The following is a 24,508-nucleotide window of genomic DNA, read 5'->3' on the forward strand; positions in this document are numbered from 1 at the left end:
TCATCGATGGACCGGCGCAAGTTCAGCTTAAGACCGACGTAATTCAGTTAGTGATCAATCGAAAGCTGCGCACAATTTGCGGAAAAAGTGTTTTCCATCGAAAATTCGTTTCTCAATATCTGAGTTTGCGTTTGCATTGGGGCGTGCATGCCATGAGAAGTTGCATTGAATGCTTTCATCGTTTCGTTGCCAACAACAGCGGCGAACTCACATGGTTTGTTTGTGAACGGAGGAGTACCTCAGGAGCACGTGAATTTCGAGGCATGCAGCTGCAACGATCTCGAACGTCAGATCGCCTGCAAATTCTCCGAAATCAAGGAGAAGATCAATCGCACGTCCGGCGAAAGGAAATATCAGCAGGACCAGGACTCGATGGCGAAGTAGCCGAACTAAGAAAGTCAAATGAGCAGCAATTCAAGTTTTCATACAACTTATGGATCCAATTCACTATCGGAGTAAATAATTACAGCTCGATATTTTGCTTCAGAAACCTCTTTTATAGGTGTCGCGCAAGCAACATAGATTGTTCCACAGTGAACCAACAATCAACTGTCACCGTCATCCTCGCCGCAACTAAACCTTAGTGCGTCGAGTACCTCTAGGAGTTATTTTCATTGGAACATTTCGCCATTCGTGATGAGCGTCACACCATCACTTTCGAAGAAACAAGGCTGTTAATTTTAAGAACGCGTTGGCAAGGTGACAAACGCTACCGGCAAACTCGCAACCTGCGGCTCCAAGGTTAGCAGCTTCAGGACCATCAATTCCGCAGCTACACTGGCAACTGCAAAATCGAATATCACATTTCCACTGTTTCTAACTTAGAAGCATCATCTACGAATTTACAACGATTTTCACAACCTGGACCCATTGAAAATAAAAAGCAAGAGCGTCGTGGGCTGTTTTCATAATTTATTTTGTTGCTTCTGTTTGACCGCTAAAAGCAGCTAAAATGAGCGGCAGCAAACTCCACGCCCATCACAACTTACGGTTACAGGCAGGTAGACCTGAGTCTTGGCTTTCGTGGGACCTTTTCGTGGTACTTCACTTTAGTGAATTGTCCCCATATTAGTGAAGTGTCCCCATATTAGTCGGACTGTGTCACTATGGGTTGCTGGGAGAATGCAGCATTAGGTCCCTGATAGGCCCCACAACCTCTCTTCGGTCGCCAGGGAAAATTTGCCCTAACAACAACACTCTTTCTATTATTTTTGAGGATGTTGCCGATCCACGCATTTGCGCACTCCTCCAAAAGTATCGCAACATTACTACCGAATGTAGTCTCTCTCAGCCAGTTAAGCATGGTGTCCAGCATTACATCAACACTAATATTTCCCCAATCTTCTCGAAGGTGCGCCCTCTATCACCTCAGAAGCTCGCCGTTGCGCGGAAAGAGTTTGAACAACTACTTAAACAGGCTATATGCAAGCCTTTCAACAGCAGTTGGGTATTTCCACTCCATTTAGTCCCCAAACCCAACGGCGAATGGAGATTATAGACGCCTGAGTTCTCAAATGATACCAGACCGGTACCCCCTTCCACACATTCAAGACATTGCGCATTATTAGCAACTGTGGTGCTTTCTCGACCTTGGATCTCGCTAAGGCCTACCATCAAATCACTGCTGCTCCCGAAGATATTCCAAAGACAGCAATTTGCACACTCTTCACTTCTTCGAGTTCACATGAATGACTTCTGATCTGCACATTGCGGCGCAAACCTTCCTTCTACGAAACTTGGACTTCTGTTTCGTCTATTTGGATGGTGATCTGGTCGCTTCTTCCACCGAGTTTGAGCATTTGGCACATTTCGAGTGCATTTTTCAACCCTCAACTCTCGACGTTGACAAATGCAAGTTTCTCTAGCGCAGGTGAAATTTCTTGGCCATTCCATCACCCCTGACGGTATTCAACCCGACCCAGTCAAAGTGGAGCCGATAGCGAGCCAAAGACCTTAGAAGTAAATAAAGCCCTTCGTCAACTTCGGCGCTTAATTTACATTAGCTAAATTTAGATTTTTTGCTGACTCTTTGCCCCGGATCTCCGAAATCAACATGCTAGCCGCAGTCGATTTTTCGGCAATCGCTGTGGCCCAGAAGAATTTAGCAATCGGACTCCAAATACAAGTATAAGGAGTTCCCTATTTTCGGCTCGCATTTCTCTATATACTGCGAGATCTCTGAAAAGTGACCTAGGTATTCCAGCCGCTTTTCGTAATATTTCCTAGGTCAACAAAGCGCTTCCACACTATACACCTCGACATTAATAATAATAATAATCATTGGCGCAACAATCTAATTGGATCAGGGCCTTGAAAGGTGTTAGAGCACTTCATTCAAGAACGTAACAGTACACTGTAGGATTACGGTACCCTGTAGGAGGCAATGTGGGCAACATTGCGCTTGCCCGAGACTATTACCCTGATCTGACTCAGGTACTCATTCACATCTGAGTCGGCTGGTATTCGACGTCAAATCACGATACAAATTCCACTGCCACCAGTGAGATTTCTTCCGCACGACAGCCTTGTACTCTAACCACTCAGATATTCGGACACACACACGCCCCGACATTATATGCCCTTTGCGAGACTTCCACGGCTCAAAGTATTGCCTCACGATCATTGATCGGTTTACGCAGTGGGCTGAGGCAATTCCTTGGAAATCACAGCACAACATCATCACAGACAAGGGAATGAAATTTAAACATCATCGGACAGCTGCATATCATCCGCTGTCCAATAGGATGCTAAAACGTTGGCACCGGACACTGAAGGCAGCCATTATGGCGGGTGACGAGCGTCCTGGTCGTAGGTCCTGCCTTTCGTTCTGCTTGGCCTCCGTAAAGCCGCCCGTGAGGAGTTTGCTGCCAGCTAGACGCCACTGGAAGGAAACGAGAGCGCCGCGTTCGTTTTGACGTCCGCCAGTCGACTGCGGCCGAGTAGCCTAGGTTTCAGCTGGAGCGGAGTGATACCGAACGCACTGGAAGAGCGCACGACCTTCCACGAGGCCGATTCGAAGGAGCGGGACTACTTCACATACGTAATCGTTGTCTTGTGAAATAAGCTTTGCCGGCTAATTGCCTTTTGTTCATTGCCGCTTTTCTTAAAATATTGGCTTTTGACACTTATTTTTAATCTATTTCATGTTTAGTGTGATTCATTACCAATAATAGCATTATTTAGAAGTATATGCCCCAAGACTGTTAGTATCAAATTATATTATCATGAACACCGCTCAAGGCTGTCCACAGGGTGGGGTATTATCGCCGCTGATGTGGAGTATGGTAGTGGATGAACTCCTGGACGTGTTAACAAATACTGGAATACAAGTCCAGGGTTACGCGGACGACATTGTTTTAATCTTTAGGGGCAAATATAAAGATACCCTATGTGATAGAATCCAAACTGGACTAAGGATTACTAGTGCCTGGTGCAGGAAAGTGGGACTGCGGATCAACCCGGCCAAAACCACCACAGTACCATTCACTAGGAGGCGTAAGCTTGATCACCTGAGAGCCATAACATTACATGATATGGAGGTGAAACGAGAAACAGAGGTCAAATATTTGGGAATTACACTAGACCAAAAATTACTCTGGAAGACACTTGTCGAAAAGCCACGAGGGCTCTGATGACTTGCAGATCCATAGCAGGAAAAAAATGGGGTTGCAGCCCGAAGATACTACTTTGGATATATACTGCAATAGTAAGGCCAATTATTACCTATGGAACGGTAATCTGGGCAGAAAGAACCGAACTCAGCACACAAGCCAGGGAATTACATAAGCTCCAAAGGCTGGCTTGCGTGTGTTTCAGTGGGCCAATAAGGACATGCCCAACGGTATCCCTGGAGGTCCTTCTGGGATTAACCCCTCTCCATCTGCACATACAGATGCAGGCAAGGAGGGCAATATTCAGGATGGCCGGGAGTATCAGTGAGCCGAGGAGCTGCCTAAATCGAAGGAAAATTGGTATTCTTTCTAGGCGGTATCCCGAATTATTGATACCAAGGGATAAAATGACAACGAGGTTTCACTTTGATAAGAAGTTTGAAACACGTTGGAGTAGCAAGGCAAACTGGGAGAGCGTGGCTGCGACATACGGCTTAAACCAGCAACTGATTACTTGGTACACTGACGGATCCCTCACAACAGAGAAAGCGGATGCCGGTGTCATTGGTCCAAGGAAAATGTACTTTGAGCCAATAGGTAGGTACGCTAGCATATTCCAGAGGGAAATATACGCCATAGCCAAATATGCCTCCTTTAATCTGCAAAGGAATTATAGGGGGCAGAACATAGCTATTGTCACCGATAGCTAAGCAGCGGTCAAGGCACTTAGGTCCAACCAGGTGAATTCTAAACTGGTATGGGAATGCCTTGAGGGACTGAATACACTCGGCTCGTCCAACAAGATCTGGATACTTTGGGTTCCACGCCATGCTGGGTTGGAAGGCAACGAGACAGCGGATGAACTAGCTAAGAAGGGAGCAGGGACGCCTTTACACGGGCCAGAACATGGCTATGAATCTAAGAAATGAAGAGGTACGGTTGAGGGAACTATACTGGGCGGGCCTACCAGGGATGGAGCAGTCCAGGGTGATTATTGGGGGATACGAACCCATACGGAGGGGGAGGGGAGGATTGCTTAAACCTCACCAAAGAGAACTTCCGAATCATAGTGGGAATTCTCACTGGTCATTGTCGGCTGAACTATCACCTAGGGAAGCTAGGGATATCTACGGACACTACCTGCAGGTTTTGTGAGGGGGATGACGAAACCTCTATATACGTCCTGAGTCAGTGTCCGGCACTTGTGCAAAGTAGGTCGAGGCATCTGGGAAAACACTTAATACAAGATGCAAAGCTGAAAAATCTGGAAGTAGGGAACATACTAAAGTTCCTAACGGTCATAGGCCTGCTTGAGATACTATGATCAACAGGTACACTATAACCAGTAAAAGGGGCACAATAGTTCTTCAAGGACGCGGTGCGACTTTCCCTTAACAGAATAATAATAATCGTAGAATAGTTCCGGGAATGGTTTAATTTTGGCCTGAAAGCGACATCATGACGTTTGGATCAACATAATCTGGAGAAAAATACTAATTTATGAACCCCCCCATGAACCAATATATGAATTAGTTAAAATTACACCCAAGCAAGCCCGTCGTAATATATTATAGAACTGTAGAAAAGGATTTCTTTGAAGCCATAAGCACAGACATCGTAAATAACGAAAAGCAACATGAGATACATTTCACGTTTATGGTCCATAAAGGAGCTTCTTACCACCAAATTCCAACGAATGGATGGGTCATCATCATAATTAGTTCAATACAATATTTCCGCTGGTCTTACTGTTTTAATAAAAAGGATAAACGATACGAATCTTCAGACATATATAAACCAGAAATTAAATCTGAAGGATAATTACTCTCTTGGGAAATTTCAAACCAGGAGGTGGACGCAATAGCTAATCTGAGTCACTCGTTGCTAGGCGACATTAATTGGAACAAACGGTTGGGGAGTGAATGAAAGGATTAATACTTCACATGGGAAATCAGCACTTTTTCTCCGAATTTCAAAATCCCAGTCAAAAACTACACTCGAACCTATTGACAAATGTTTTCCCAGCAACGAAGCCACAACTGTGCACGCCCTTAGTACAGTCAAGCCGTGCCCTACTTGTCTTCCACTTTCACACAGCAACAGTTGTATAATATCAGTCGACAAATGCAGCAGCGCAAACAAATTGACACAATTTCTGAAGTTGTCTTCACGCAGATACTCAACCCATTCGGTTACGCTTCATAGCCTCCCTGAGAAAGACATCTCATCCGATGCCCGTTTGACAAAACAAACTCATCACCGACTTAATCGCATTTAAATATTCTCACCTTGGACGCTTATCGAAATTCCAACACTGATCCGCGACGTTGTGGCGCTTATTTATCACATTGAATCAGCTGGAGGGCAACTGGCACGAAACCAACGCGGCCGCTATCGTTGGCACAGAAAGGCTAATCCCGTCTAGCCCGTGGCCTTCATTTCATTTTCTGCTATCGATTGTCCTGCAAGCAAACATTGAATCATTCGACGCTGATATTGTCGTTTCTATGGATTTGTGACAGTCCCTCGCCGCGGCGGACATGTAGGGCACCTGTTCTTCTTACCTGCCATCAGAGCAAGTGCCCAAGGAGCGAGGCGCGAGTTCAGGCCACAAGTTGCACACCGATTTTCACTTTAAGCAGTTCGCGAACTGTGAAACCTTTTAAGTCGCTTAAACGATTAGAAATTTCCCGTACTACCGCGGTTACAAGCAAGACCTATCAAAGTGTACACGAGCTATACGGTCTGCTTCGAGGGTTGGTCCTAGTGCACAATTCCAAACAACCGGGCCAAGCTCCTTGTAGAAATCCGTGTTAATTGCGTTCCTCAGTATACTCGCGCTTTGACCGAAGTTTATTCCCGACGTGAAACCTGCCGTTGCAAATGTTTTCAACAAAAATATGTTAAATCTCGCCAAGCGGATGTCAAAACCACCCAAGACTGTCAAGTTGGCGAAAAGCAAAATACGAGGTACCCAATGACAGCCATGCTAAGCGTGAACCGTGGGACCGTTGGAATTCCTATTGGAGTGAGCGAAATGACGACAGGTGTTTTGCACTTCTCTTTCGTGTTCCAAAGGTGTTTTAAAGCGGCGACCAGAATGCACGCCATCAATGCGCATCGCAAGACTACGTGATGGCTGTAAACAAAATGCTAACCACATCAACGGTAAACCGGTTTTGAAATCCGCACGTGCAGCAAATTCAAAATAACGGAATATAGTCATATCAATAACTCTTAGACGATGGGTTTGCATCAACAAGGCTAAAGCAACCTAATCCGGAAGCGGAAAATGTCCACTGATATATTAAAATAAAATGCATTAAGAACGTAATTTCACAGATATGTATTTTTATATCGTCATTCGAAATTAAGGAATTGCAAAGACTTTACACTTGTTTCAAGTGCTGTCAGCTATCCCGGTAACATAATGTGAACAGGGAAGATGTCATATGTAGGCAGAATCGAGCATCACATTTGAAAAGTAACGATGTTTGTAAACCCAATTCGAAGAGTTAATCAACATATACAGTGCAGGGAAAAATTATAAGACACTCCCTGTTTTTCAAGAATTCGTTATGCATGTATCTGAGATGATTCCACAACGTTACGTTTTCCTGAGTAATTTACGGAGCTTTTCCTGTACAATGCAGCGAGTAATCAAAAAAAGTTTGATTTTAGGGAGCTAAAAGCAGAGAAGACATTGATACATAGATTATAAATATTCGAAATATTTTCGCACGAACGGAGTCTCTTAAGTTCTGTAATTTGCAGAGAAACCCGTATCTTATAGGAGGGTATAAAATGGCCAGGATAGCCTCTGCTGAAAGCTGCTAGCGTTGGAAGAAAAAGTGTTGTCTTTCAACTTTTATGGTAGAAAAGGATCATATAATTTCCAAAGTTTAAAGAAATATGCAAAAATGTCAAGCAAGAGACAATATGGCGCCGAAAATATGATGTTTTGGGCAAAGAACAGTTGAAAATTCTGTTTTCAATTTAAGAATAAACAGCTTCCGACGTGCGGAAATGCCTTAACTTTCTTAACTGTCCACCACATGAAATTTAATTTTCTAAGGTTTTGTGTAAAACAAAAACAGCTATATGCACTTATGCTTTTGGGCACGGGGTAAAGAGGAAATATTTAGACGCTTTTGATCAATTGCGCACATATATATATGTATGTAGGCGTCAGTATGTGGTAGAGGCAATGTTTATTCAGGATAAACACAAAATCAGTCTCTAATACGTAATAATATATGAAGAAATGTTTTGAATTCTTAGGTACGGATTGAAAAACGTGCATAGAAAGTTCCTCACATAAGATAAACACAAAATCTTTCTACCTGAAGCGCCCAGCTTCCGGTATTCCTACTTGTTTTAACTGCTCAATATGTTTCGCCCGAAAAGGAAACTGTAATGTGGTTCGATCATCTCAGATACATACATAGTTGCTAGGGATCCTCTTATTTTTAAGATTTCTTGAAAAACGTGAATATAATATAATTTTTGCCTGCATTATAGTTCAATCTGAGGAAGCCAGCGTGAGGTCTTCTCAAATCCCATTGAAGAATTGTGATGGTCACCCCTTCTTAAAAAGTTAAGGCGCTTCAAAATAGGTTATTTTGATATCATCGTGGTAAAGTGGGGTTTGCTAACCACATCCCCGGAGAGGGAGAGATAGCGGTAAAGCGAATATATAGGAGGAAGAAAAAGATTTCGTATTTCTACCTGCTACAAGCTGGAGCGGCCCCTCTGTACCCCCCCCCCCCCCCTCCTCTTCCACATTGTGACGGTGATTAGCCTACCAATGAACTAATTAATTATACTTTTCGGAGCGTCATAACCTTCCAATCAGTGCCACAATTCTTCAACCATGTTGGAAAATGTAGACCTTCTGCTTCCTACTGCCATATCCTCTTTCCAGTTCCTCTCCAGAGGTGTGGCTAGCAAATCAAACTTTACTGTCATGATGCGAAAATACCTCACATTTGAATCGTCATAACTTTTTAAGAGAGGATGATCGCTGCGAAACTTCAACGAGATTTGAGAGAGAGAGCCTCCCGCTTCTCCCTTCATACCCTCCTTTACCCCAGCGGTGATAGAATTCAGAATTAAACCCTAACGTTTTGACATGAAAATAGTTACACTTTCAGGCGTCTTTGGGGAGTGGCGTAGAGCACTTCATATATTTTAGTATTCTCTGTTCACGCTGCCAAAATAATAATAATTATAATAATCGTTGGCGCACCAATCCAATTGCACCAGGGCCTTGAAGTGTGTTAGAGGACTTTATTCAAGATCGTAACGGTACTCTACAGGATTAGAGTACCCTGTAGGAAGCAATGTAGAAATTATTACCCTGATTTGACTCAGGTACTTATTCACGCTGAGTCGACTGGTATCCGACGTCAAATCACGATACAAACCCCACTGCTACCAGTGAGATTTGAACTACGACCTTCCGTACGACAGCTTTGTGTTCAAATCACTCAGCTATCCGGACACGCTACCAAAAGCGTCCTCAAAGTGAATGAAGACCAAGAGAAGTAGAGATCTAAACTTCGCGCAGTACTCCACAATCATCCGCCGCAGGTTGCTAACATGGTCAGAAATACTCCTCCAATTGTGTCAATCACGGTGCGTGCCGTTCTTCAGAATTTTAACGATTATCCCTTTTTCCTACTCCTTGGGGCCGCTCTTAAATTCCAAGGATTTTTAACAAGCGTAGCAGCAGTTTTTGCAAAAATTGCAGGGGCAATTACGAAAGGAGGTTATCGTTAAGGTTCTTGACTGGACCATAGCGGGACCTGCAATTACCCGCAAGTTCCTTCACCTTGCAGTGTGATTCGATTGAAAATAAAAAATCATTCATATATATTCGGAAGGACTAACCTCCCTTCCATACCTAATAATGAAATGACCAGATGTCTCAACCGTTGATGTAAAATTTATTGGGTAAGTACAAACCATGAGCCCTCATGCAGGCAATGAATGACATCATTTTACAGTGATGCATGCAAAAGGTGTCGGTAAACATCTAAATTTGTCGTAGAATTAATACATTGGCAGTAAATATATTTCATAAATAATGAACAATACTCGAAAATTTGGTGGTAACTATATTACATAAATATACGGTACATAAAAAAGTTATAGTCAGTCAAAATTCTTTTTTTGGGTTTTTTGTAATGTACTTTTCCGGGAAATGGTTGACTTATTGACATGAAATATGCTGTATATATATAGGTAACCCATGCGGTCCCAGCAGGTGTAGGGTATCAAATGAAAGTCGTGATTAGTACTTTCTAGAACGCCGATTGTGTAGCACGGGAGTAAAGATTCAAAAAAGCTCTAAATTTTTTAATATACCTAATGACCAATGATAAAGTAATGAACTGAGGAAATGAACTTAAAATATTAGTATTATAATAATAATCGTTGGCGCAACAATCCATTGCATCAGGGCTCTGAAGTGTGTTAGAGCACTTCATTCAAGACCGTTACGGTACCCTGCACCGTAACGGTACCCTTGGCATATTGATGCGACGGGTAAGCGGATGGATGACTGCTCACGGTTTCAACCTTGCGCTGGAAAAAACCGAAGTAGTCATCCTGACCAGAAGGAGAATCCCGACCTTGCGTCCCATATCGATCGGCTAGTTTACTATAGAGTCAAAACCAGCGATTAAATACCTTGGTTTAATGCTCGACTCGAAGATGAGCTTCTTCGAGCAAATCAAAGTAGCCGCGGACAGGGCTGCAGCAGGCGTCGCGGCCTTGAGTCGGCTAATGGCGAATGTCGGCGGCCCTATATCAACTAGGAGACGTCTCCTCACGGGAGCAACGCAGTCCGTCCTTCTCTATGGTGCGGAGGTATGGGCTGATGTCCTTGATAAGGAGGTGTATCGTAAACGCCTCGCTCAAGTGCAGAGGCGGGGAGCTTTGCGAGTGGCGTCTGCTTATCGCACCGTCCCGCATTGCCCTCCTTGCCAAGGAGTGCAAAGCTATCTATCGCCGTAAGGGCGAAAACTTAAGAGAAGTGGTTGCCCGTGAAGAATGTCAACGCACCCTTAGCGAGTGGCAACTTTCTTGGCAAAATGAGCCAAGGGACAAGTGGACTGCGCGACTCATCGACAAATTAGACCCATGGTTGAACAGAAAGCACGGTGAGATTGATTACTTCCTTACCCAACTTCTAAGTGGGCATGGATGTTTTCAGTCTTACCTGTACAGGATTGGGAAGGCGCGATCTCCTGATTGTGTGTTCTGCAATGGAGTGGCGGATGATGCTGAACACATCTTTTTCTCTTGCGAGAGGTGGGACGGCCTCCGCCAGCAGCTTTATGCAGACACAGGGGAGCTCTCTCCAGACAACATTGTCAGAGAGATGCTGAAGAGCGCTGGCAGCTGGAATCGTATTGCGCATTATGTTCGGGCTCTTTTTATTACGAAGAAGATTGAACTCGACCGGCAGAGGGATCGGACGGTAAGGGGTTCCCTGAACTAACAACAACTCCCTTCCTCCCCTCTCCTTCCGTTAGTGAAAGGAATACCCTGACTTGAAGGCTCCCAAAGCCGGGAGAGCGGGAGGGCTAGCCCGAATAATGTGTCAAACGGTTCCAGGCTAGTTCTCTGATGACAGGGAGTTGTTTAGTTGGTAGTCCGCCAGCGTGCTGTTGCGGGAGTCCAACACTCTGTGCGTAGACGCATTCACCTACCCTACTCCCCAAAAAAAAAACGGTACCCTGCAAGATATCTTGTAGGAGGTAATGGGGTCAGCATTGCGCTCGTTTGAGATTGTTAACCTGATTTGATTCAGGTACGCATTCACAGCTGATTCGACATCAAATCACGATACAAATACCACTGCCACCAGACACATTTTCGTCTTTTATTTATTGACGACAGACAGAACCATTTGGTCCACGGAACCCTTTTTTGAGATTAGTACCGATTTTTTTTAACGGGCGCCTTAAGTTTCGTACGTGGCAGAGGAAACTCATCGAACCTTCCACCACTAACAAGTATGTAAGTCGTCGAAATGTGCATGCATGCACTGCAGGAAAAAGAATAATTTTTGAATAAACTGAAAAAGGAAAAAATCGAACTTTTAATTTAGAGAGAAATAGAAATTCGGAAGTGATGTCTCAACTAATAACCTAATGGCAACTGCACTAAACTCTGTCATCAGTCCAACCAGAGTGACGGATTTTATTTAGAAATTAAAAAACGAACAGTTTGCCATAATTTTGTCATTGACGACTGATGAAATACTGATTGTGTAGGGTAAGTATAGTACTTGATGAATTTAATGTTTAGTATTCACGCTTCCTCTGATAAGAAATATGAAGGACTAATATCTCGGCATCTTTTGTTGTTGTTGTTATCCTCTAGTCCATATACATATGTATGAAAAGCGGGAGGATTATCATACTAAAATATATAAAAAACAGAGAAAATCTCAAGTAGCTGCTGCTGAAAACTATTCAAATATTCGTTTTAGGAATGATAGGGTCCTAAGTCCGCATCAACTTAATGCTGGACCGGACCAAATGGGAAGCAACTTACTCCCTCTTTCCTGGTCCACGGACCCCTCGCTTAGGGCTTGCACCCAAACTTCTCAAAAAAGTGAAGCGATGGCGGCTTTACGGTTTCTTACCAGGGCAGAGGCAAATCGTCAGAAGCTGCCTCACCTCTGCCCTGGGAGCACTCAACATCTGCGAGCCGCTACGGTCACGCTGCTCCCAGGGCAGAGGTGAGGCAGCGTCTGACGATTTGCCTCTGCCCTGGTAAGAAACCGTAAAGCCGCCATCGCTTCACTTTTTTCTATTCAAATAGTTGAACATGAGTCTCTTCTACCATATTTGATAGAAAAACATAGATCTTTTTTTTTTAAAAAAATTGGCAAATTTTCCAATTTCCTTTCTGCAGCTAGTTAATTTTCCATTGAATTCACGCTGACCTTCGGCAGGTTTTCCGGAATACCACTATACAGTGCGAGTGAGAGAGGCGTCCTTTTCAATATTTCATTATCTTACTTCGCCCAACTCCAAAATGACCAGCCTGTACCACTGAAATTCCCGCTCAATTTGGAGTTAGTGAGCATACGGAGGCACTCGCTACCGTTGTTGAAGAATTTACGAATATTCCAAAAGGCAATCCTAATCTCTTGACGAACGAAAAACAGTCGTAGCTGAAAACTCAATCCACCGTCGAGGTTTAGGTAATGTTTTAATGAATACGTCCTATTTGTTTAGTATTTCTAGTAGCAGTAATAATCCTTTGCAATTTACATAGTACATTATAGTTTAATATAATATATCAATCTCAAAATCTTCTCCAGCTACTTAGGAAAAAGTAAGTTTCATCAAAAATATATATTTTCAATTATATGTATGATATATGTTACGTAGGTACCATCTGTTAGCTACCTACAGAATTACCATCAAATTTTAAAAGTTTTTTATAAGAGGCTCCTAAGTACATTTTTAATTTGCGGAAGTCTCTGACAGTTTTTTAGCCTACAACCTGAGAGCCTAGGCATTATATCTATCAAAACTCAATGCAATAGAATAAAGCAAGCTTTTTTTTACCTCCGGGGTTGACCCATAACGATCCCACTGCACTGAGGAAGGCGGCAAGTGGTCGCCGAAATATCGATATTTACTAATTAATAGAAGAATAGAAAAGCAAAACGAAATGATTTCTGATTTTTATTTTAACTACCAACGAATTAAAATACTATGTTTTATCAAAACTTTTGATTCTCTTTGAAAAAATCTACATGAATCGTTTCTTAACTTTATTTTTACAATTTGTGTTATAGTTCAGCCCCGAGGTTGACAAGTAAATGTGGTTTTGTGACCACCCCAGCAAAAATGCCAGAGAAATGTAGACGGTTGAAAGGATGCAGTACAGTAGAGGGAAAAACACTCTTTTTAAGGTGTTGTGTAAACACAAAACCTTATTAAAACCGGTTTACCGTCTGTCTGTCTGTCTGTCCGTCACACGCATTTTTCTCGTAGACGGTTATAGCGATTGACACCAAATTTGGTAGAAAGGTGGGAACTGTGAACGCTCACACATACAGTGAGTTACATCCTTTTACGTTGAATTTAAGGGGGGGTCCCCATACATGCAAAAGGAGGGTGTAAAATTTTTTTTCATCAAATATAGTCATGTGGGGTATCAAATTAAAGGTCTCGGTTAGTACTTTTCGAAGCCGGTCTTAGTTTGGCATTTTTTGGAAACGTGGGGAGTTTGGGGGGTTGAAAGTGATCATTTCTTTAAGGGGGCCGTTCTCAGAAACTACCAAACCGAAAAATCTGAAAAAAAATCAGGAGGTTGCCACTATATGGTGCCTTGGCTCCGAAATACCTTTCATACCGATATCTGTCCAAATAAAGTAAATAATAGTATATTACTATAATTTTTTGTAATTGGCTGGAAACCCCCCCTAAATTCATCCTAGCGGCACGAAATTCTGCAGTGATGTAGGCTATAATGTAGAGCATGATCATACCAATGGAATGGAAATGGAAATCGCACTATTACTAACAAATTTATAATACGTCGAAGTTGTTGCTTCTTTGAAAATTGAAGACTATCAATGTCAATATCACCCGAAAGTGGACATATGCATATATTACGTGCTATGTACTAAGAAATACACAAAACCTTTCGTACCTGAAGCGTCCAGCTTCCGGTTTCCCGACTTGTTTTAAATTAAATCAGTAAATATTAAAAAAAAAAATATTGAAAGAAAAACTATTTGTTAGGGTAGGTTATAACGTTTAAGGGAGTCATCCCGTATGACGGCTTTAAGAAATCGAATTTTCTTATTTGTATTTGTATGAGTAGAATATACTGGCAAAGTAATTTGCCCAAATTCTAAATTCTTCAAAAGTTACAGCGAAATTGAATTTTTTTAACTGATTCCCGTCATTTCGGAAAATGTTGAGTGGATTTAAATAAAATTTTAATGGAAGATTCAGCACATGTCTAGCTATCGTGGGAACTAGAATTTTTTAAAAATATCCAACCGTTTCCTGTCCGCATAAAAAATAGTAGCAAACTGTCATGCGATTTTGAGTTATCAACTTTCAAAAGCGTGCAAAAATTGAATTTTGAATATTTTCACAAAATCCTTGTTCGCCATTCTACCTAACCTATAGATTGAAATGCAATTTTTTTACATGGTAACCATCTCAGTGGCGCCATATTTTTAAATAAAAAACATTACACATATAATTTTTAGATGTAATAAGTAGTAAGTAAGTGTATTATGGTAAAAATTTGGAAGCTCTACATTTTTTTAATTTCGCCACAAAAAAATTGCAAAACAACAAGCGGGATGACTCCCTTAATGGCAACAGATTTTTTTGTTTGCTAATCCGCTTCGATACTCGATGTGGTTTAGATGGCATAGTAATTAAGGCGCTAGGCAGAGGAAACTCGCGATTCAAACCTCATTGGTGGCAAAGTTGTTTGTGTCATGATTGGACGTCGGATACCAGTCAACTAAGCTGTGAATGAGTACCTAAGCCAAATCAGCTTATTATTATATTAATTCGATAGAATATAGCCCCAAGAATCATACCTCAAAATTCCAAGTCGAAACTTGCAGTAGTTTCTTTTAGAGAACTTTTTTGTGAAGGCATGTCAGGCAAAAATCGAGATTTCATACAAATAACTAATTAACAAGAAAACAGAAAACAATACATTGCTCCTATGGATTGCATTAGCACGCTTTTTACACTACGTGTTCTCAAATACCTTTTGAGATTGCTCGTCCATTTGTTTTTCTTAAGACTTGCTTTTAAAAAACAGAATTTAAACTTCACAAAATTTTCCATTCTCTCCGCTCAGCTTTGTTTCACACAAAACCCTAAAAAGTTTTGTGTGAAACAAAGTCCTATTAAAATCAATTCAATATCTGTCTGTCCGTCTGACACACCCGATTTACTCGGAAACGGCTGAACCGATTGTCTTGAAATTAGGTGGTCTGTGTGTCCCTTTACATCCAGCTGCCTTATTTTTAATATTGGGTGAAGCACAGGGGAGTGAAGACTCGAAATGTGTGTCCCAAAAAGTAAAACAGGTCTTATTCTCAGAAGTTATCCAATCGAAAAATCTAAAAAATTCACAATGGTGCATTTAAATGAAATCAAGAGCTCAAAATACATTCCATTCCGATATTTGCTCAAATGAAGTTCATAATAGTATATTACTATATTTTAGAAATTTACCCGAAACCCCCCTTTTTTTAATAGGGTAGGTGAATGCACGTCGTCGGACTACCAACTAAACACCTCCTCATCGTCAGAGAGCTAGCCTGGAACCGTTTGTCACATTACTTCGGGCTAGTCCCCGAACTCTCCCGCCTTGCGGAGCCTTCAAATCAGGGAAGAGGAGGAAGGGAACTGTCAGTTCAAGGAACCCCCTGCCATTCGGCTCCTCCACCGGTCGAGTTCTGTCTTCTTAACAACGAGAAGTGCCCGAACGTAATGGGCAACACGGTTCCATCTGTCAGCAGTCCTCAGCATCTCCTCGACAATGTTGTCTGGAGAGAGATCCCCTGTGTTTAAATAGAGCTGTTGACGAACCCCATCCCACCTTCCACAAGAAAAAAAAGTGTGGTAGGCGTCGTCCACAACTCCATTGCAAAACACACAATCCGGAGAACGAGCCTTTCCAATCTTGTGCAGATAAAACTGAAAACTTCCATGCCCACTTAAAAATTGGGTAAGGAAATAGTCAGTCTCACCATGTTTCCGATTCAGCCACGCACCTAAGTTGGCGATGAGCCGCGCAGTCCATCTCCTCTAGTTTCATTTTACCAAGAGAGCTGCCACTCGTCTAGAGTGTGTTGCCGTTCTTCGCGAGCAACCACCTCCCTTGCGCTTGTATATGGCCTGACGCTCCTTAGCAAGAAGAGCAACGGGGATCACTCCCGCGATCACGGCCGGTTCAGAGACAGTGCGGTACGCAGACGCCACCCGTCTCTGTACTTGCGCGAGGCGTTTACGATATACCTCCTTGTTAAGAGCGCCAGCCCATACCTCTGCGCCGTAGAGCAGGACATCACTAGCGCTGTCGAGGAGGAAAGATATCATCGTCCATTGAAATCCACGCACTCCGGGCGGGGTAGAATGAAGAACTTCACTAATAACAAGCGGAAATAATATCGGCGGACTCTGCTTTTGACTTCAAAATCCTCTGAGACTTTACCTCGGTGCAACACGTGACATGTTGCGACATCATATGTCGCTCTGATAATAGCTATTAATTTCTCCGGAATGTCCCTCTTGCGTACAATACTCCTGATACATTCCCTGCTCGCATTATCGGAAGCTTTCTCGAAATCGATGAAGAGCAGGTGAAGCGAAGATCTAAACTCCGTGCACTGTTCCAAAATGATTCGTGGGGTGTTGATAGCGTCAATGCAGGAGAATTTAGAGCGAAAACCAGCTTGCTCTTTGTCAAATCTTCTTTGATTCTTTCCAGGATTATTTTAACTATTACCTTTGCGACCGCAGGAAGCATGCAGATACCCCTCTAATTGCCACACTCAAAAAGGACGCTCTTCTTTGAAATCTTAACGATCATTCCCTTCTTCCACTCTCTGGGAAAGGTATCGGATTCCCAGGATTTCTGTACAAGTAGAAGTAGCAGGTCTGCAGAAACTGCAGGTGCAGTGATAAATAACTCTGCGGGGTGATCGTCAAGCGGGGTGATCGTCAAGGCTTTATTTCGTCTGAGTACATTGATGACCGATATAGTTTCTCTTTTGCTTGAAGGAACAGTCCGTACCCGCATGTTACGGTGACTAAACATTTCATCTACTAGAGGCATAATTTCACCGGATGTGAAACGTTTAAAAATCGAGTTCCTTCAACCTCTTTAGTTTCTCGTCATTGTGGATAAGAAGTCGTCCGTTAACGTCCTTCACAGGATCATCCAAAAATTTGCGACCACATGCTAGTTCTTCCGTAATGCAGGATACGATTCTGAAATCATTGAGTTACTCTAACTGAACGAAGTGGGCAATCATGCTCAAGGGCATACTGATGGCATCAGACCCATTATTGGGAAAATCCCTGCAACAATCTCAAAGTTCCCATTTTCTTTGTAAGCTTATAAGCGCTTGCTTGTCGTTCCTTAAAAGGTATAAATAAAAAATGGTCGTGAGAATAAAAGGATTTATAATTAAAGGACTTACATACCCAATTCCCAATTTCATTAGATCTTCTTTAGTCTTTATCTTTTTCAGATGCGGGGTCAGCTCTTTTTGATCCATAGCGATATTTTGCCCGGTCATATGCTGCACCATCTAATGGTGTTAAGAGGCTCTATTTCATTATGCGAAGGGTAAAATACGAAGGTATATTAGCAAAGAACGGCTCGCTATTTGAAATTCTCTTAATTCAGTTACGCTAGAAGGTCGTTAGCAACGTTGACAGATTAATCTCTCTATGCTCCAACAAAGTTCTAAAAGGTTCATTTTCAATTTCATTCCATATGCCTGTAAGAACGTCAAATTAATTTTCAACTACCAACAAAGGAAACTAAATTTAAAAACTTTTTATTTACGTTTTTTGTACACATAAAAGGAGAAAGTAATGATTACAAATTAAAAGATATTCAGTATGATTTCTCTAACATAAGCCTTAATTTTATAGATTTACTTATTCTGTATGCTTTCTATAAAGTTTATATATATACAGTTGTTTGTTTTTGTACAAAAGATATTTCTGATTGTATTTTCCAGTTTCCATCTTTAAAAATGTAATGCAATTATATAATCAATAAGGAGTAGTTAACAATGATTTCATCATTGAGTTAACAATTTGACAAATATCCAGTTCGAAGTGATCAGTAAAGATATGTTTACTAACCATTAACTGGTTGGCCTTTCGCCTCCTCAGGTCACCACTTGAGAGACCTGCTCGGTATGATGGTGGTAAGCTCCTCCAGACAAGAACATGTAGTTTCTTTTATAGAGAAACATATGATCAGGTACGAAGGCTTTTATCGTTAATTTCCTCTCATACAAGTTCACAATGAACACTTTTTTTGCTGTAAATCAACAACATTAAAAAATGTTCGATTTAATCAGGCAGAGAAGGAGATAAGTGGCAAAGGGTAAAGCTTCTCATGAAAAATTACGCCGACCAGCCTTAAACGACTCCATATCAAGTAATACCGCCAGAATTGATTTTCAAAATTGCTTATGTACACCGTGATCGTTATTTATCTTGTCTAATATGCTCCTAAATTGGTCAAACAAGAATGATATATTTAATGGATGAAAAGTTTCGTCTCAGAGACTAAGATTTTTGTGCTTGTGAACATTAAATTTCACTTCACACATGAGAAGAGTGTAATGCCGATACTTGTTAGAAAGGCATTTGTTTATCTATTGCATGAAACTGTTTATAGTTTTGCAAGATGGCAAATGGTTGTTTTGAAGTTAGATTTAACATGAAAGAAGCACAACTTAGGAGGAAGTGAAGCTAATTTCTTTAAAGGTTAACGTTTATATAGCAAATACGTTTTACATTTGTCGGTAGTAATTGTAGTAGCACGCAGCCAATAGGAATTAACGGTATTAGTTACAAATGTCTACTACAAAATACGATATCGAAAGGTTTTTACTTTTGTTCAATTGTGTTATGAATTTTATTCGCGCATAATATGTGGAAATTGATTCAACTCTGAAACTGTATATGGTCATCGGCTAGGAGATTTTCTCTTATTTCGAGAGTTATCTCTTTAGTATGAATTGCCTTTAAATTTCATCTAAATTTCCCAACAATACAACCCGAAATGGTTACCAAAGCACAAAAGCTACTTCAGCCATTGCACTGGCATTTAAACTAAATATTTCTTCTATCTTTGCTTTATTTGGTGTGCAATGTTCATCACAACTTTTTAGGGGGACTTGGTCCAGCAACAAGGTGAACTCAATAGACACTGTCTTATCACAGTAGCCATCGGTTTCATTTTCTCTCGGCATATGCAACTGTTACTTCGAAAGCTTCAAGAACAGATACCTTTCGGATAAAATTCATTATTTTGTGTATCTTGTCTACAAAAGTTGTTGCGAGGATCTTTAAAATCGATTACATTTGAGAATAATCCAACTTGAAGCTGAAATAGGAATCGAAACTAGAATCGTTAAATTATCGAACATTGCACATTTTCCACAATTTTACGCTTCTTAGTTATAGTCGACAGAAGACACCATTTTTGTTTACCTAATTCACCCCAATTCTGTTTCAGACAATATTTCTTCAATTTCACTGCTACGCTGCTATAAAATTTGGTGTTATCCCGACCTTCGCATTCTAAATGTTACGCGAACTACACCCGTAAATATTTTGTGCATTTTCGGTCCTGAAAGACGTGACTGTAGCGTCCAAATTGAAGAGAAATTCAAAATCAGATAAACTCCTATATCATATATTTATGTTTGCAGTAGTAAGTGCACGACTATTAAATTTTATAATTTTATTAGTTTTTTTAATGTTTACGATGAAGGCGATATTTATAGATATATATACAAAACAGACTCCAAAAAATGGAAACGGCCCTAATCGAAAGCACGTATTAAATATGTTTTCTATGCAATTACATAATATTATGCTTGATTTAAGTGGGTCTTAAGGATAAATTCTAATAGTAATGACAATTATGTTATTCTTTTCTTTTAATACAATAAGACGACGTACAAGTTTCTTCATCCTTACGCTAGTATTTCGTTACAACTAAAAAAGAACAACTTACTTGACGGAAACGTTTACATTTATTCTGTGGATACATTCCAAAAGTTGAAAGCAACTGCTTACGAGTTCATCTCCATTGTACAATAGCACTCTCACTTTTACAATTAAATTAATAAAAACGGGCCATTTTAGGAGAATCAATTACGCTATTGTTACTCTTTACTTTATATAGCTAAGTGCCTTAAAACAAACATGTATCCTCTAGTCTTGATCTGTTTATTTAAAATTTTATTGCTATAATTTACTACATATTCAATTTCAGCAATATCACATTTTAAGTTTATTGATACAACTTTATACTTTTATCAACTTTGCTTCTTAGAAAGAGATATTTCGAGAATATCCTTCAAACACAAAAATACAAAAGGAGGTGCAATGTCGCGCTAGCGTCAAACAGCTAGCATCATTCTTCCTCCCCTTCCAAATTTCTCATTGTTAAAGCATTAAAAAAATTATCCAAAAGTACCGGCGCCGTCAAATTATTAAGAATCCCGCTCCTTTTTGACTTTGACTTCCTCGCCTAGAATAGTTGCAATTTCACCTTGCATAAATGCCCACGGTATGGTCGAATTAGCGAGCGGGCAACGTTCGCCACTCGGACAATATACTTCGTTTCCAGCACCCTGAAATGTAGACGAAATGTTATACAGAGGTCGATTATATTATCAGTGGAAAGTAATTAAATTCAAGTAATTAAAAAATAGAAAAGGAAAAACCAAAGTGTCAGAGAGTTGAATTTTGGTTTGAATAAGGTTGTCGTAAATCCTTATGTAGGCCCTTATGCATTAGATGTGGTTCACCTACACAGGATCTTTGTCGGTTCCTGAGGATGTATTCCAGCTCCCTTCTAAGATTTTCCAAGGAAGTTGTACTTTTATGTAAACTACACTTATGAGCTACAGAGTGACCCATCCGTCAGGCATCCTCAAATGATGGATTTATTGCATAGCGTTGTCTGCAATCTGATCGTAGTCAGCGATCTGATAAAAGCTTGCAGATTTTGGATAACATTGAAGAAATTTTAATGATAGGTACCACCGCTCATTTGAGGAAAAAAATTGTTACATGGAATGGTTACGTTTTAAAGTAATAGCATTTTGCATGAATATCGTCAAAAAAAAAAAAAAAAAAAAAAAATTGAGCCGTCTAACTAAATGACAATTTTTTATTTCCCCAATTTCATCATTTAATTTCATATAAATGAACTCCGCCACGCTATTAACATAGTCTGCTGGTTCCAAGCCTCGGTAAATGAGGAGGGTTTTAGGCAACGTACTTTGTACTATCCTCAGTAAAAACAAAAATAAAGTGCTGAGATCAGGGAAAGAGATAAATAAAGTATGATAGGAGTTATTCCACTATGCTAGATCCTACCTGATCTCCCTTGGTGACAGGCCGTCCAAGAAAATGCATCCAAAGCCGTTAGAAACAAGAGATCGAGTAACAAGCCTCGGAAAATGCGAGGGCGTCCACCTCAGTCGACGCGACAATACGGGCCCCGGTCCTGTCAAGAAATGGGCAAGTGTTCTTGAGGCATGGACGGCGTCACAACGTAAGCAAGTTAGTCCGAACAAAACAAGTACGTGTCTGCACGCTAAATGTTGGCATCCTAACTGGATAGAGGAACTCACAAGTCCTTCGGAAAAAGCACACTAATATCTGCGCTCTGCAAGAAACCCGATGGTCTGGCGCCAAAAACTGCGATAATGCACGCGAGCGCGGTAAAAATGGCTATATACTTTTCTATTTTGGTAGCCCACACCTCACATACGCTGTTGGCATTGCCATTTCAGAAGGTTTCCGTGATGCCATTAAAGAAGTCGAACGATTTGATGATCGGCTGATGAAGCTCACCTCTACATCAGCTGATCACACTATTCATTTCTTCACCACGTATGCACCACAGACAGGTCGACTTGAAGCGGAGAAAGATGCCTTCTGGCAACTTCTCGATGAAAAGACTTGTCACGTGTCTGCTGATGACTATATTTCATTGCATGCGACCTTAATGGCCATGTGGATAAAAAGGTAGACGGCAGCAGGGGCAATAAGGAAAGAGGTTTGGAGCGCGCAATGAGGGTGGCGAGCGTATAATCGATTGCTAACTCCACGACTTGTACTTATGAATACATGGTTCATCAAACGATTGTCTCATCTTCCTACTTTTTATAGTGGGAACAATAAAAGAAACGCCTCTACCACAAGTTTCTTGATGATAAAATGCTGGCCAATTGGCAAATTTCTAAGAATTCCAACCGGGAAGCAAAGAAAGCGCTGTCACCTGAGCAGACTATTACAAAAATTTTTACGATAAACTGGACACTCCGGATGGCGAGAGCGATCTATATCGACTTGCCAAAAGCTGAAACGAACGCACGAATGTCGAACACTTCTGTTGCGTTAATGACAAGAACAGTACTTGGCTTACCAATCGTCGAGTCGAGACGGATATATGGAGAGAATACTTCGAGCAGATTTCAACAGAAAAATTTGCTCATCCTCCACTTCCACAATCACTGTCAGCGGCAGTGACCTGCCCAGAACTGAGCGCTTTAAATAATTCAGGTCAACGCTATCAGCCAATGGACACAACCACACCCGGTGTTCTTTATGATCGACGTATCAACGAACGTTTCAAATCTAAAATTTAGCGCAATGTCGTCCGTCCTGTAGCCCTCTACGGTTCTGAGTGTTGACCGACTATGAACGACGTAATGGAGATGAAGAGGTTGTGTTGGGTTAGTAACGTGACCCGTGTTGATTACATTCGAAACGAGCGTATCCGCAATTGATATGGAATTGCGCCGACAGTGAAAAAACCGAGAGAGGCGCCTCCGATGGTATGGTAACGTAATCCGTGCTAACGAGAATTCACTTGCCAAGATTGGTCTGAACATCAAGTCGATGGTAAGCGACCAAAAGGCAGGCAGAAACCACTCCAGATTACATCTAGATCAGGCATTTGATAGGGCCAAATGGTAAGGCCGATCACGACGAACCGACCTCGCTTGTGAACGGGACATAGGCTGAAGAAAAAGGGCATAAAATTTCATATAAATGGATGTTTTTCGAATTACGAAGATCGCCGTCATTTGCCAAAACTTGCCCCATTATGTTAGCTTTCATATGTAAATGTAAAAATGATGGGCTTAATTTTAGGTAATTTAATAGGTAATTTACGAATATTACGCATTCAATGAGAGAAAATCTGGTTTTTGTATTGACTTAGATAGTAGTAGTAGTAGTAGATTAGTAGTAGTTCTAATTATAATAACAAAGCGGCAAATTGTAATTTGGTTGAACAGCTTTTCGGCACTATTCACATTTACCATTTCAGCTCTGTAATGGTAAATGATAGAGTGGCGGTTCCAACAATTTTCATCAAAACGAGTGGTTGCATCCAACATTAAAAAACTACTGTCAACGTTTGAGAACCACTGCACTCTCCTTCCTTCCATGAAAACGAACTGGTAGGGAAAAAGAAGAAAAGACATCGATGTCATGGGATCAGATTTTACCTCGATGCACGGACATTTTGACCCGTTATATACTACTCTGTCATCGGTGACGTTCTTTATGCTGCCTTATCCGGAGGATGTGGAGGAGTTCAACGGACAATGACATCTTTTCTAAACGCCTCGAATACGCTCATGACATCTGTTTACTCTTTCACCTGTCTGCCTCATATCATCGTAGTACGTTGGCTTGATACTGTTGCAAACGAAAAACTTGATCGGTACATCGGCCTACCAACTGTGGGCGATGTGATCGGAACTCGCAGTGAATAGGTCACATATTGAGGAGCGGTAATTGCATTGCGGGCTACGCCTTGTGGCCGAACCCACTCTTTCAAAATGGCCGACGAGTGGTTCGAATCAAGAGCACTTAGCGCAGAACAGAAGGGAATGTTGAGAAGTCCTGGGGGTAGCTGAAGCCACCAAGCGATAAATGGCAACCATATACTCTAATAATAGCTAATATTTCCTTTTGAATACCCCTCCTGCATAGAACGCCCAGTTTATGCTATCCAAAGCCTTTTCGAAATAGATGAAGAATGTGAAATTTACGAATAAGTGGAAAAGGCAGTTCCGAAGATAATGCAAGGAACGA

General features: G+C 41.3%; 2 protein-coding genes across 2 annotated transcripts in view; both read right to left on the minus strand.

The window, feature by feature from the left end:
- Positions 1 to 6,599, minus strand: part of LOC119654556 (apoptosis-stimulating of p53 protein 2) — a 31,219-nt gene extending 24,620 nt beyond the window's left edge. Inside the window, exons 1-2 of the mRNA XM_038060004.1 lie at positions 6,176 to 6,599; positions 5,900 to 6,073 (exon numbers count right to left, since the gene is read on the minus strand). The gene's annotated coding sequence lies outside the window, so the exon portion shown is untranslated. The remainder of the gene's footprint in view (positions 1 to 5,899; positions 6,074 to 6,175) is intronic.
- Positions 6,600 to 18,358: 11,759 nt separating this feature from the next.
- The window catches only part of LOC119653591 (interferon regulatory factor 2-binding protein 2), a 54,628-nt gene continuing 48,478 nt past the window's right edge, over positions 18,359 to 24,508 (minus strand). Inside the window, exon 4 of the mRNA XM_038058340.1 lies at positions 18,359 to 21,021. Within this exon, the coding sequence (XP_037914268.1) occupies positions 20,881 to 21,021 (141 nt within the window). The 3' untranslated portion in view covers positions 18,359 to 20,880. The remainder of the gene's footprint in view (positions 21,022 to 24,508) is intronic.

This window comes from Hermetia illucens, chromosome 4 (assembly GCF_905115235.1).
Source record: "Hermetia illucens chromosome 4, iHerIll2.2.curated.20191125, whole genome shotgun sequence".
NCBI lineage: Eukaryota > Metazoa > Arthropoda > Insecta > Diptera > Stratiomyidae > Hermetia > Hermetia illucens.